This window comes from Equus quagga, chromosome 21 (assembly GCF_021613505.1).
Source record: "Equus quagga isolate Etosha38 chromosome 21, UCLA_HA_Equagga_1.0, whole genome shotgun sequence".
Classification (NCBI taxonomy): domain Eukaryota; kingdom Metazoa; phylum Chordata; class Mammalia; order Perissodactyla; family Equidae; genus Equus; species Equus quagga.
Window position 1 is genome coordinate 40,714,170 of NC_060287.1, and position 14,943 is coordinate 40,729,112.

General features: G+C 45.0%; 2 protein-coding genes across 4 annotated transcripts in view; one reads left to right on the forward strand and one right to left on the reverse strand.

Annotated features, from left to right (window-relative positions):
• MCM3AP (minichromosome maintenance complex component 3 associated protein) overlaps positions 1-10,240 on the reverse strand; it is a 57,217-nt gene extending 46,977 nt beyond the window's left edge. The window contains exons 1-3 of one of the 2 annotated variants that reach the window (XM_046648223.1): positions 10,140-10,240; positions 8,185-9,504; positions 7,721-7,944 (exon numbers count right to left, since the gene is read on the reverse strand). In XM_046648223.1, the coding sequence (XP_046504179.1) occupies positions 7,721-7,944; positions 8,185-9,397 (1,437 nt within the window). In that variant the 5' untranslated portion in view covers positions 9,398-9,504; positions 10,140-10,240. The remainder of the gene's footprint in view (positions 1-7,720; positions 7,945-8,184; positions 9,505-10,139) is intronic. The other variant, XM_046648224.1, reaches the window with a different exon arrangement.
• An 80-nt stretch (positions 10,241-10,320) lies between these two features.
• The window catches only part of YBEY (ybeY metalloendoribonuclease), a 5,899-nt gene continuing 1,276 nt past the window's right edge, over positions 10,321-14,943 (forward strand). The window contains exons 1-4 of one of the 2 annotated variants that reach the window (XM_046648225.1): positions 10,327-10,509; positions 11,218-11,472; positions 12,480-12,608; positions 13,890-13,958. In XM_046648225.1, the coding sequence (XP_046504181.1) occupies positions 11,263-11,472; positions 12,480-12,608; positions 13,890-13,958 (408 nt within the window). In that variant the 5' untranslated portion in view covers positions 10,327-10,509; positions 11,218-11,262. Of the gene's footprint in view, positions 10,510-11,217; positions 11,473-12,479; positions 12,609-13,889; positions 13,959-14,943 lie in introns of both variants that reach the window. The other variant, XM_046648226.1, reaches the window with a different exon arrangement.

The following is a 14,943-nucleotide window of genomic DNA, read 5'->3' on the forward strand; positions in this document are numbered from 1 at the left end:
GACTATTTGATTTCAGAAAATACTAAAGATTGCTACACGAAGAGGTTACCAAACAGTATATGCAACCTGATCCCACTTGTGTAAAAACAATGTTACTACATATTTGCAAAGATATTAACCAACATATGTACAGTTGATATCTTAGAATTATGGGTGATTTTGTACCCCCTCCCATAAGACTTTCTGGTTTTCTTCCTTACATTGACAGGCAATTATTTTTCTCATTTAACAAAAGTATAAAAACATGCTCTGTACTTTATAAATTCCTACAGAAGATCCCCACGAGAATATTCAGAAAAAAATTATAAAGATATAAAACTACATAACATGAGCAGTCCCTAAATGTGTACACACTACAGCCAATGTGTTATATCTGTATGTACTTATACACATGTTGAAAGTCAAGATAGAAACCAAATAACAGCAGTTATCTTGTAGGACAGGATTACAAGGGGATTGTACTTTTTCTGTACTGTTTGAATGTTCACAATGATCATATACCATAACCAAATAAACTCAAAAACAAAACAAGAAAATTCACTTTGTGTAATGTGTGTGTAATGGGTGTGTAATGTAATGTGTGTGTAATGTAAACATGTGTGTAATAGGTGACAGAGCCACTCCCATGCGTTTCAGAGGAATGACTTCGTGGGAATCACTCACCCTGAATTTCTAGAACACTACATTCAATAGAGATTGCAAGCTTTTCACAAATGACTCCAGGTTGTGAAATACTGCATTTCAGCCTCCCCGACTTAAAACTAAGATATTATAGTAGTGCACCATATTCTAGCAAGTAAGTAACTATGATGAAAAAATAGGTTTTAGGAGGGGCGGAACCAAGATGGTGGAGTGAGTGGTCTTCTTTGTCTCTCCCCCTTCGAATCTACAACTAATTGGACATTCACCAATTAACAAAGGATATCCAGATAGCATCTCAAGATGCCTAAGAGACTAATACTGCTATACATCGGAAGGTTGATGGACTTCCCCCTGGGAGGAGGTGGAAATAGGTGAAAACTCTCCAACCCCCGGACAGCTTAGTACCTGCAAGAGGCTCTCTTCCAGCGGGCTCCCCAACAGCATCGCCACGCACCAAGGGCGGGAGTGTGCACTCACCAGCAGAGCGACAGTGGAAATAGGTGACAACAGCCCTACCTAAGCCCCCCGCGATTCCACCTAAGCCCAGCGGGGATCCCGAGGGTCCGCACCCACCGGCAGGGAAGGCCTCTGCTCGCCATTGGCAGGGAGGCTCCGCCCAGAAACCAGAACAAAGGGAAGCTCCCAGAGAGCGGATTCCCCAGCTCCGCACCAGCCTGCCAGCTGCTGCTGGGCCCACGGTCTCTGGCCATGCACAGGTCGGTGCAGGGGGGCGCCCAGACTTCCCGTGGACGTGCTTGGGGAGTGGGGTGAAGCTCCAGCACCCAGTTCTGTGGCCCAGGGGGAGGCTCCAGGGTCCCGCACCCCCCCCGGCAGGGAGGGCTTCTGCTCTCCATTGGCAGGGAGGCCGCGCTCAGCATTCAGAATACCAGGAAGCTCCCTAGAGCAGAATTCCCCACAAGGCAGCAGTTTGTCAGCCGCCGCCAGGCCCACGAACTCTGGCCATGTCCCAGGCAAGGCAAGGGGCTCCCAGAGATCCCATGAGAGTGGTGTGGGGCAGAGTGGAGCTCCGGTGAAATGGATACATGGCCCAGGGGAGAACTCCAGGTTCCTACAGCAGCCTCAGCGAAAGCCTCTGCATAGCACTAGTGGAGAGGTCCCGACTGGCAATCACAAGGCTGGAAGGCCCTGGGGCAAAAGTAGCAGAGCTAGGTGAGCTAACGACATATTGCAGAAGATACCCACAGCTCTGCTGGGACCTACAGTGGACAAGTGTGATCTTGTGGGCTCTGTCAGTGACAAATCTGTGATTATAGGTGATCCTACTCCCGGCTGCTTGGAAAGCCCATAACACTGCTGCAGACTCCAAGGAGGGAGCGCATCTAAGTGGGCTGCAACAGTAGGCACCAGCAGCCTGAGGCCCCCTTGCGACTGCCCCCACAACTGACGAGGGACCCCACAGGATCACTGTGACTACAAGGAGGGGTCCAGGTCCAGTCAGTAACAGATGGCAGGGTTCCTGGTTGCTGCAGTCTAAACAGCTGCTCCCCTCCGACACGAGTCACAAAAAGTGGAAGCAGCGACTAAACTCTATCTCTATGCGGAGGCACAAATCCACGCCATCAAGCAGTGTGAAAAAATACATTAAATCTCCAGAACAGAAGGAAAATGATAAGCATCCAGAAAACAATCCCAAAGACAATGAAATCTATAACCTAAATGACAATGATTTCAAAACTGCCATTATTAAAAAACTCGACGAGTTAAAAGAGAATTCAGATAGACATCTCAATGAGTCCAGGATCTATGTCACAAAAGAGCTTGATACTATAAAGAAGAACCAATTAGAAATACTGGAGATGAAGAACAAAATGGAGGACATTAAGAAAAATCTGGACTCTCTGAATGGTAGCGTCGATAATATGAAGAACAGAATTAGCAATTTGGAGGATAGGAATATAGAAATGCTGCAGACCGAGAAGGAGAGAGAACTAAGACTAAAAAGAAATGAAGAAACTCTCTGAGAATTATCCGACTCAATTAGGAGATGCAACATAAGGATTATAGGTATACCAGGGGAAGAAGAGAAGGAGAAGGGGACAGAAGGCCTGTTCAAGGAAATAATAGCTGAGAACTTTCCAGACTTGGTAAGAGAGCTGGAACTGCATGTGACAGAAGCCAATAGATCTCTACACTTTATTAATGCAAGAAGACCAACCCCAAGGCATATAGTAGTGAAACTAGCAAAAGTCAATCACAAAGAGAAAATACTAAGGGCAGCCAGGAAGAAGAAAATAACTTACAAAGGAAACCCCATAAGGTTGTCAGCAGATTTCTCAGGAGATACCTTACAGGCTAGAAGAGATTGGAATGAAATATTCAAAACTCTGAAGAACAAAAACCTGTAGCCAAGAATACTCTACCCAGAGAAAATATCCTTCAAATACGATGGAGAAATAAAAACTTTCCCAGATAAACAAAAGTGACGGGAGTTCAGCGCCACAAAACCTCCTCTTCAAGAAATGCTCAGGAAGAACCTCATTCCTGAAAAATTAAAACAAGGAAAAGGGTTACAAAATCCAGAACAACGGAGATGAGCAGAAGGACAATAACAGAAAGTAGCAGCTCTCCATCAGAACAGGTTAGCAAAACTTAAATAAAACATTAAAGGTAAATGGAACGGAAACACCAAGAATAAACACAACCTAGACATTTTAACCACAAACTCACAACACAAAAAAGAAGAGAAAAAATAATCTGACAATAACAACCTAGAAGGGGAAGTGAAAAGGGATGGAACGTTTTAATTTAAGGAAATAAGAGGCTATCGGAAAGAGGAGTATCTCATCTACGAGATGTGTTATACAAACCACCTGGTAACTACTAAACAAATAACAAGAATAAAGACACAAATTACAAATAAGAAGAAAGCCAATACAGAAATTTACCTACTTGAATTAGGAATCCAAAAATCATGGGACGAGAAACAAAGGAAATGCAAAAGAACCGGAAAACAAGTGATAAAATGGCAACAGTAGGCCCCCACGTTTCAATAATCACTCTAAATGTAAATGGACTGAACTCTCCAATCAAAAGGCACAGAATGGCAGGATGAATCAAAGAACAAGATCCAACAATATGCTGCCTCCAGGAAACACATCTCAGCCCCAAAGACAAACACAGACTCAGAGTGAAGGGATGGAAGACAATACTCCAAGCTAATAATGAACAAAAGAATGCAGGTGTTGCCATACTTCTATCAGACAAAGTAGACTTCAAAGCAAAACAGGTAAAGAAAGACAAGGAGGGGCAGTATATAATGATAAAAGGGACGCTCCACCAAGATGACATAACACTTATAAATATATACGTACGTAACATAGGAGCACCAAAATTCGTACAAAAACTATTAACAAAACTAAAAGGTGACATCAACAGCAATACAATAATAGTAGGGGACCTCAACACCTCATTAACACCAATGTACAGATCATCCAGACAGAAAATCAACAAGGAAATTATAGAATTAAATGAAAAATTAGATCAGATGGACCTAATAGATATATATAGGACACTTCATCCAAAAACAGCAGGTTACACATTCTTCTCAAGCACACATGGAACATTCTCAAGGAGAGACCATATCTTGGGAAACAAAGCAAGCATCAATAAGTTCAGGAGGGTTGAAATAATATCAAGCATCTTTTCTGATCATAACGCTATGAAACTAGAAATCAACTACAAGAATAAAGCTGGGAAAGGAGCAAAAATGTGGAGACTCAACAACATGCTACTGAACAAACAATGAATTATTGAAGAAATGAAATATTATCTGGAGACAAATGAAAATGAAAACACACCGTACCAACTTATTTGGGATGCAGCAAAGGCAGTCCTAAGAGGGAAATTCATTGCAATACAGGCTCATCTCAATAAGCAAGAAAAATCTTACATAAACAACCTCAAACGACACCTAACAGAATTAGAAAAAGAAGAACAAACACAGCCCAAAGTCAGCAGAAGGAGGGAAATATTAAAATTAGAGCAGAAATAAATGACATTGAAACAAAAAAGACAGTAGAAAGGATCAATGAAACAGAGTTGGCTCTTCAAAAAAATTAACAAAATCAACAAACTCTTAGCCAGACTCACTAAAAAAAAAAAAAGAGAAGTCTCAAATAAATAAAATTAGGAACGAGAGAGTAGAAATCACAACAGATACCGAAGAAATACAAAGGATCATAAAAGAATACTATGAAAAACTATATGCCAACAAATTGAACAACCTAGAAGAAAAGGATAAATTCCTAGACTCATACAACCTCCCCAAACTGAATCAGGAAGAAACAGAGAATCTGAATAGACCAATCACAAGTAAAGAAATAGAAACAGTAATCAAAAACCTCCCCAAAAATAAGAGTGCAGGACCAGATGGCTTCTCTGGAGAAGTCCACCAAACATTCCAATAAGATTTAATACCTATCCTTCTCAAACTATTCCAGAAAATAGAGGAAGATGGGGCACTCCCTAATACATTCTATGAAGCCAACATCACCCTGATCCCCAAACCTGACAAGGACAACACAAAGAAGGAAAACTACAGGCCAGTATCACTGATGAACATAGATGCAAAAATCCTCAACAAAATTTTGACAAACCAAATACAGCAATACATCAAAAAGATTATACACCACGATCAAGTGGGATTTATACCAGGGACACAGGGATGGTTCAACATCCACAAGTCAATCAACGTGATTCACTACACTGACAAAATGAGAAACAAAAACCACATGATCATCTCAATAGATGCAGAGAAAGCATTCGACAAGATCCAACATCCATTTATGATAAACACCCTCAATAAAATAGGTATAGAAGGAAAGTACCTCAAGATAATAAAGGCCATATATGACAAACCCACAGCCAACATCATTCTCAACGGACAAAAACTGAAACCCATCCCTCTCAGAACAGGAACAAGACAAGGGTGCCCACTTTCACCACTCTTATTCAACATAGTACTGGAGGTTTTGGCCAGAGCAATTCAGCAGGAAAAAGAAACAAAAGGAATCCAAATAGGCAATGAAGAAGTAAAACTCTCGCTGTTTGCAGACGACGTGATCTCATACATACAAAACCCTAAAGAATCCATAGAAAAACTCTTAGAAACAATCAACAGCTACAGCAAAGTTGCAGGGTATAAAATCAACATACATAAATCAGTAGCATTTCTATACGCTAACAATGAACTAACAGAAAAAGATCTCAAGAACTCAATCCCATTCACGATTGCAACAAAAAGAATAAAATACCTTGGGATAAATTTAACCAAGGAAGTGAAAGATCTATACAACGAAAACTACAAGACTTTCTTGAAAGAAATAGACAACAACATAAAGAGATGGAAAGACATTCCATGCACATGGATTGGAAGAATAAACATAGTTAAAATGTCCATACTACCTAAAGCAATCTACAGATTCAACACTATCCCAATCAGAACTCCAATGTCATTCTTTACAGAAATAGAACAAAGAATCCTAAAATTCATATGGGGCAACAAAAGACCCCGAATTACTAAAGCAATCCTGAGAAAAAAGAACACAGCTGGAGGCATCACAATCCCTGACTTCAAAACATACTACAAAGCTCCAGTAAGCAAAACAGCATAGTACTGGTACAAAAACAGGTGCACAGATCAATGGAACAGAACTGAAAGCCCAGAAACAAAACCACCCATCTATGGACAGCTAATCTTCAACAAAGGAGCTGAGGGCCCACAATGGAGGAAAGAAAGTCTCTTCAACAAATGGTGCTGGGAAAACTGGACAGCCACATGTAGAAGAATGAAAATCAACCATTCTTTTTCACCATTTACTAAAATAAACTCAGAATGGATCAAAGACCTAAAGATTAGGCCTGAAACAATAAGTCTTCTAGAAGAGAATATCGGCAGTACACTCTTTGACATCAGCTTCTAAAGAATCTTTTCGGACACCATAACCCCTCACATGAGGGAAACAATAGAAAGAATAAACAAATGGGACTTCACCAGACTAAAGAGCTTCTTCAAGGCAAGGGAAAACAGGATTGAAACAAAAAAACAGCCCACTAATTGGGAAAAAATATTTACAAGTTATTTATCCAACAAAGGGTTAATCTCCATAATATACAAAGAACTCACACAACTCAACAATAAAAAATCAAACAACCCAATTACAAAATGGGCAGGAGACATGAACAGACATTTCTCCAAAGAAGATATACGGATGGCCAATAGACACATGAAAAGATGCTCATCATCATTAATCAGGGAAATGCAAATCAAAACTACACTAAGATATCACCTTACACCTCTTAGAATGGCAAAAATATCCAAGACAAAGAGTGACAAATGTTAGAGAGGCTGTGGAGAAAAAGGAACCCTCATACACTGTTGGTGGGAATGCAAACTGGTACAGCCACTATGGAAAACAGTATGGAGATTCCTTCAAAAAGTTAAAAATAGAAATACCTTATGACTCAGCCATCCCACTACTGGGTATCTATCCTCCTAAGAACCTGAAATCAGCAATTCCAAAAGTCCCATGCACCCCTATGTTCATCGCAGCATTGTTCACAATAGCCAAGTCATGGAACCAACCTAAGTGCCCAGCAACTGATGATTGGATAAAGAAGATATGGTGTATATATATATATATATATATATATATATATATATATATACAATGGAATACTACTCAGCCATAAAAAAGGACAAAGTCGTCCCATTCACAACAACATGGATAGACCTTGAGGGTATTATGTTGAGTGAAATAAGCCAGACGAGAAAGATGAACTCTGTATGACTCCACTCATATGTGGTAGTTAACATATGGACAAAGAGAACTGATCGGTGGTTACCAGGGGAAAGGGGGGTGGGGGGAGGGCACTAGCAGTGAAGTCATGTACCTATAACTTGACTAATAATGATGTACAACTGTAATTTCACAAGGTTGTTAACTATCATAATCTTAATTTAAAAAATTAAAAAAAATTAAATAAAAATGCATAGCTGAGGAAAAAAATAGGTTTTAAAGTGACAAAGTTCAAGTGACCTTTTGTTGGGAGTACTCACATGATCAAAAAAATACACCACGGCGAGCTTCTTGTTGCGCCTGATGTAGATGCGCTGCACTTTAGCAATTTTGCCAAAGTGGTTCTCCAGAATGGTTCTGTCATTGAGATAGTCGGGGATGTTCTTGCACTGGATTGCTGTGACTTCAGCAGGAGACAAGCCCCCAAGACTCTCTGTGCTCTCACTTCTTTTACTCTGTCGCCCAGGAGTTCCTCTTAGAGAATCTAGGGGATCAAAGAACAGGCACAGAAACCTATTGGAGGGAATGTTTTCAAACAACAGGAAGCTCTAATTATGTAAGAGGAAAGATTTCATGGTTGTAAGACCTGCTCCAAGATCCAATGCTACATTTCATTCCTAATGTTTACAGGGGATTTTCCAGGAAATTCAAGCTAACATCCAGGGAAATTTACCGAGAACTTGCAAGCAGGATTTACTAAATGTTGTACATTTTTAGAGCTCACCTTCCTTTTTATCTCTACTTTCAGTTTCTTCCTCTTTATTCAGACCTGGAAGACGGGAAGGTGCCAGGACAGACTGACTGCCTCCTGGGATAGCCATGTGGTCATTTTCCCCAGACTCAGCACAGCCAATTTCCTTTTTAGATTCCTTGTTGCCCAGACGACCTACTTCTTTATTGCTTTTGAAGACATCCTGTATCGTCCGACCAAACAAAGTGCCTCCTCGGGGTCGACTCAGACGAACAGGTCTTTTGTCTGGAGGATGATCGCCCCTTGACAGAGGGTCCAAGTCTTCTGCTGCATCATGGCCGTGTCTCCTTGGGGAGCGATCCTGGTCCTCCTTTCTTTTCAGTCCTTTCATGAGGCTGGGAAGTGGCTCCATTTGGGAAACAGCTTCTTCACATCCTTGTCGGGCACCTGTTTTGCTAACCGGGAAGTGTTCACCCAAAGACCCTGAAGATGTGGAGAAGCTGGTGAAGCTACTACTAGAACTTCCAAACAGTGATTTAGGGCCTCTCTTCTCTTCCTCTGCATTTTGGTTTGACAAATCAGAAGTAAAAGCAGGTAATGAATTATTACTATTAACTGGTTTTGAAAAGGTAGAAGTTGAATTGGTAGCTGAACTACTAGTCACCTGAGAAAAAGAAAATGGGGCCAGTCCTCCAGGTCCACTACTAATTGGGTGGAAAAATGTGAAAAATCCAGGGGTAATTTGGCTCTGAGTTTTCTCTGGCTCTGATTCAGCCCCCAATATTGGTCTGAACATTGAATTTTCCCGAGGTTTAAAGCTGAATTCAGTTTTCCCAAAACCAGTGGTTGCTATTTCTCCAGTTTCTGGTCCAAAAGTAGAAGTACCTGCCAAAGCCTCAATGTTGGGTGATTTAAAACTAAATCCTGGGTTTCCGGGTACACATGAACTTGAAGGTCCAGAAGTAGCTACAAAAGCCGGAGTGTGCTCAAGTCCAGAAAAGAGTCCGACATTTGAGGTTTGGGAGAATCCTGTTTGTGCTGAAGAAGAATGACTTACTCCTGAAGATGCCGGAAAGCTGGATACCTGTGAAAATCCTGAACTTTTCCCAGATAACGTATTGTTTTGTCCAAAAAGGGAAGGCTGACCAAATCGAAATGGTGGCTTAGCCTGAAATGTTCCTATGGAACTACTAGAAGACGTTGGGAAAACAGGCTGCTGCCCACCAAAAGGATTAGTTGGGTTCATCTTCTGATCTAATTATTGGAAGGTAACAAAAAGTACGTGTGCAAAAGGAGTCCTCTTCCTTGAACAGTCTGTTGAAGCAGGGAGCTCCCCTTCATCTTTAGAATAAGCTGAAAGACAAAGATTCAGATCATTACAGCCATGTCCTACTAGAGGACTAACAAAAGAACTTTCAATCACGTCACACTCTAAGGATAATTATTTAAAAGGCAGGCAAAGCAACAGGCCGCAATTCTTATTTTCTGAGCCAGAGGATTTTTTTGGAGCACAGGGTAGAGAGGAATACAAATAAATACACTACTTTGTTACGGAGGTTTAAAGTGGGATCCTTTAAGACTGAAAAAAGAAGAAAAAAGTCAAATCATTTTACTAAATTGGTAAATTCACGAAAACCCTGAAACGGTACTAAGAAAATGAAGCCGGTACAGTTCTCAGCTTAAAGAGAGGCGTTTCTCCGTCGCCAGTCACAACGCAGCGCTGACCGAGCAGCGGGGTTTCAGGGTCTCCTCCCACCCAATTCTTCTCCGAGCCCCCGGAGCACTAACGACTCTGGAGACGCAGGAACAACCCGCGTTCCGCCCGGGGGACCACCGGGAGCGGGCTCAGGGGCCCAGCGGCCGGCGGGGAGGCGCCCTGGACCCTCAGGGCCAGGCCGCCGCGCCCCGCCGTGAGCCCCGGCCCTCCGTTAGCCCCCGGGCCGGCGGCGCAGGGGGACATCCGCCCGGCCCGGCCGCGCGCCGCTCACCGTTCGGCTCGGGGACGCCGCCGCCCCAGGTCCCTCGGTACCGGGCTGGACTCGCAGAAGCGACCCGCAGCCACCAGTCGCTGCCTTCGCTGCGCGCCGCGGGCGGAAAAAGGGTGGCCGACTTCCGGTCCGTCCCGCGCGGACCGCTTCCGGCCGCGCGAGGCCGCGCTCGCGTTCCGCCTCCCTGCTGAGCTGCGGCGGGGCTTCGGGTGCGCGGGTTCCAGATCCCGGTCCCTGGCATCGGCACCGGTTCTTGTGCGCGCTGCTTCCTCTCTACCAACCGGGGCGTCGTACCGCCTCGTGTGCGGCCGGGGGCCTGCGCTCAGGGCCGGGGTGTCCCCCTGAGCGGTCCCTCGGGAAGCCGGGCCCGGTAAGGCCCAGCCCTCCACCTGCGGCACCTTGTACCACCCGCTCCCCATCTCCTTCATCCCGTACCACCGGCTCCCCACCTCCTTCATCTCGTACCACCCCGCTCCCCCCCCCCCCTCATCCCGTACCACCCGCTCCCCCCCCCCCTTCCTCCCCTACCCCCGGCACCCCCACCTCCTTCATCCCGTACCACCCCGCTCCCCTTACCTCCCCTCATCCGGTACCACCCTGCTCCCCGACCTCGCCTCATCCCATACCACGCTACTCCCCTCATCCGGTACCACTCTGCTCCCCTCACCATCCCGTTCCTGGCTCCCCAACCTCCCCTCATACCACGCTGCTCCCCTCACATCCTCTCATCCCAGTCCACCCAGCTCCCCCCACCGTACCGCCCTGCTCCCCTAACCTACCCTCATCCTCCCTCCACCATCTCACCCTGCCCCCCCACAGCCCCCTCCTCCTTGTGGTCCTTCCCCTCCACTGGCCTTAATTTCCTACTGGCTGTTGTTCTCTCTTCTGGCATGCCTGACTCTCTAACTTCATTTTATATTCCCTCGTTTTTCTATCTTTCTTATGATGAAATATAAATTCTCTTCAATTTTTCAATGAATTTCACGAAATAAAGTGATTTGATTGTGTGTGCATGTGTGTTTTTACAGAATTATCACTTCCTGGTACTGATTTGTCTTCTCTTAAAATTTAACCACAGGTTCCTTTACAAGCATTTTTAAAGGGCTGAGTTGTTCTTCTTGAAATGAGTTTGGTGCTCAGAAATCTACAGCGAGCCATCCCCCTCCGGAGAGTACCACTCCGCAAGAAGATAGAAATAGTAAGGAATATTTTAGGAGTGCAGAAATTCGACCTGGGGATCATTTGTGTTGACAACAAGAATATTCAGCACATTAATAGAATCTACAGAGAGAAAAATATCCCAACCGATGTGCTTTCTTTTCCATTTCATGAGGTAAAAAGTGTTTTCCTCTTCACCTTATCTAGCCTACTATCCAGTGTAAATTTCTTGTGTTGATTATACTACAGACGTGATTTTTAAGTTTTATTTTGAAAACTTTGAAATATACACAAAAATAGAGATCAACCCCTATTGATTGATGCCCATCACTGGAGGAGAAAAGGCAATTGGACTCCTCTGTCTCCTCTTAATGCTATTAGCGAATTAAAAGAGAAATGAAGTCTTCTACAGTTGTAAGCGTGATTCAATAATGAATATGTGTGGTTGAAAAATTTAAATAACACTGAAAATGAAAGAACTGACTTGGGTAAATATTTTCAACAAATATGTGAAATATAAATAAATATGCTGTCAGGTCAGTATCTCCATTAAGTAAATGTCTCATTCAAGGCTTCACACATTGTTAGTAGCAACATAAGTTGGTGCAAGCCTTTTGGAAAGCAGTTTGCCCATGTACTTGAAGATCGTTTAGACATATGTGTACTCTTTAACCCACTAGTGTCACACCTAAGAAAATAAAAGAAGGGAGAAGATAAAACATTGTGTATAATATTAAAATATTCACTTATTTTCCCTAACGGGAAGAAAAAATGTTAACACCTTAAGTATTCATCTATGGGTGACTAGCTTAGTGTGGACAGTCCTCAACTGAATGGACTGGTTTTTATGGTCTTTATGTGGGAAAAAAATGTGAAAGATTGTTTAAGACAAAATACCAAGCCGAAAGAACAGAAATACAAAATTGTATCCATGTGGTGGTTTAACTCCATAGAAGTTGTGGATCTGTGTGATTTTGCATTGGGAAGGATGAAAGAAATGGAAAGTAACTCATGTGACAAGGTGGAAACATCTTAAGTCACTTGGTGTAGGGACTCTGCTGAACACCACCCCCTGCCCACCTGGGGACTGTGAGGGGGTCTCCCAGAGTGAGATCTGTAGGCCTGTGGTGGGCTTAGCATTCCTGAGGTCATGTTCTCCACTTCTGTGTTTCCTCCTTGCAGAATCTGAAAGCAGGTGAAATTCCCCAGCCAGATTTTCCCGATGACTATAATTTGGGAGACATTTTCCTAGGAGTAGAGTATATCTTCCAGCAGTGCAAAGAAAATGAAGATTACTATGACATCCTGACTGTAAGTGGGAATGCTGAAATGACAGAACCTGATAGCGAAATAAACACCAGTGTCCTTCATCCAGGCCATGAAGAGGTTACAGATGTGACACCTGCGTCCACACTGTCGTCCACCTGTAGAACAAGGGTTGTTGAGGGCAGCACCCCTCTCATCATCCCACGGAGAGAGTAGAGAGCCTGGAGCCTGGGGTCTGCAGGCTGGGGGCAGTGTTGGGTGAGTGGAGAGGATAGAGAACATCTACGTAATGGGGAAAATGGAAGCTCCCAGAAGTGGCCCTGTTTTAGCTTTTCTCTCTGGAGATCAACAGGCTGTGTTTAGCTGACTCAGACCTGCTGAATAAGCTTTTTACTAAACTGCCCAAAGGGGGCAGGACTCTAGCCTCCAGAACGTTCCGGATCTGTCTTTCTTCAGCTTGATGAAAAAAAGAAAAAAAGGGGATGGGGGTGTTCTGAAAAACTATGTATGTAACTGAATCATATTTTAACTTCCCCGTGGATTCAGTTGAGGTGCCTTCCTTTGGCTGAACAGTTGTACCCTGAATTACCTTTTTGGGGATCCTAGTGCTTCTGTGTGCCTTGCAGCAGAGCCTCCCAGCCAGACCCAGTGGGAGCAGGTGTTGGGGGCCTGCCTGCTTCCTCGGGTGAGGGGGGTGAGGGTGGGACTTGCCCAAGGAGGAGGCTGTGGTTTCCTCCTGAGAGTGACAGGAGCCCCAGCATGGGCAGGATGGTCAGCACAGGCTTCAGCTCTGGGACCTCTGGCAGCAGCTGTGCACCCTGGGAGCCCTGGGGGGGCAGTCGTGGACGTCTGCTTCCACTCCCCCACACCTCCTGAAGATTCTCTTACCCGCAGCAGAGGACCATCCCCACTCTTAGGACCATGTGAGTGGCCAGGCCGCTCTCCTCCCTGCTGGCTCCTAGCTGCATGTGGGCTCCTGCCAACAACCTTGGTACCCTCCACGTAGCCCCCCTTGTTCTGGATGTCTCCACAGTCCCCACTCCGCCACCCCGCCCCATCCCCACCCCACCCCAGGGGAGACCCTGATCTTCACATCCCGTGACAGGGCCCTGGCCTACCTGCTGCCCCCTGACTGCACCCCTGTGTCCTCACCCCCTGCCCACACCCTCGGTGCTGCTGCCACCTGCTCCCACAGTCCTGCCCGGGCAGGGAGGAGGCTTCTAGCCTCCACGGTGTAAGCTGAGCTCTCCCTGCCTCCTCCTCCCCTCCCTGGGCTCACAGCTTGGTCATATTAGCCCCTGAGGTGGCTTTTAATTGTTCTGACAGGTGACTGCCACACATGGGCTCTGTCACTTGCTGGGGTTCACACACAGCACGGAGGCCGAATGGCAGAAGGTAAGGTCATCCCTGTCCATTGGCATGTGCAAGGGGGTGCCCTGCCATGTGCATCAGACCACCCAGGAAACAGGGCCACCCAACCTGCCTGTTACAGTCAAGTATAAAAACCAAAATTGGAAAAAACAGTAAAATACGGAATTTTATAAATGTCTGCTTTATAAAAAAGACAATCTGTTTTAAATATTGGGCTCCCCAAATGCTGTTAACTGTGCTATTTATTCACTACTGAAAGGAAGGTCTGAGCAGAGAGACTGAATGCTATAAATTCTATAAAATTCTAATGGCTTAAAGTTAGAAAATCTTTACAAGAGAAATTGTGACAATACTTATCAATTGGAACAGGATTTAGGATGTGCAGGCGTCCAATAGAGACTGTTGGGTAAAGTTATTTAGCAGTTTGTTTCATCAAAGGGTCAACATTTACACCATTTATGAAGGTCTGTGTTGGTATATATGCACTATATTGTGTTTAATAAACTCAAATTATATTTGTAATAAAACAATCAGGTTTTCTAAAAGGCGTAAAAAGACTTTTTCTCATTAACAAAAAAGTCCTTGATGCCTTTGGCCTCCCAGGGACCCATCCTAGGCTGGGTCCACACCAGCCACACACTGGCTGGGCCCTGCTCCCAGTCGGATACTGACCCTGCTGTGGCCCCTCGCTCCCCTCCTCCCCACACCCACAGACCAGGAAATCCTTCGATGATGGCACCTCCAGCGGGGCCAGTCTTCCAGGGACCCAGCCCTCCTGGGGTTTCCCCACCCACCCACCCATTCCCCCAGGAGGGGCTGTCCTCACGCACCCGCCTCCTGTACGTCCTGGGCCTGGCTGGCCCATGTCCCATCCTCCCTAGCCGCCCCATCTGCCACATTCTGCGACCCCAGGCAGGCTCTCCTCTTTCCTACCTGAGACCACCACCTCAGCCCTGGCCCCCAGCCCTCCTGCTGCTCCACCGTTCCCCCCCCCCCCCCCCCCCCCCCC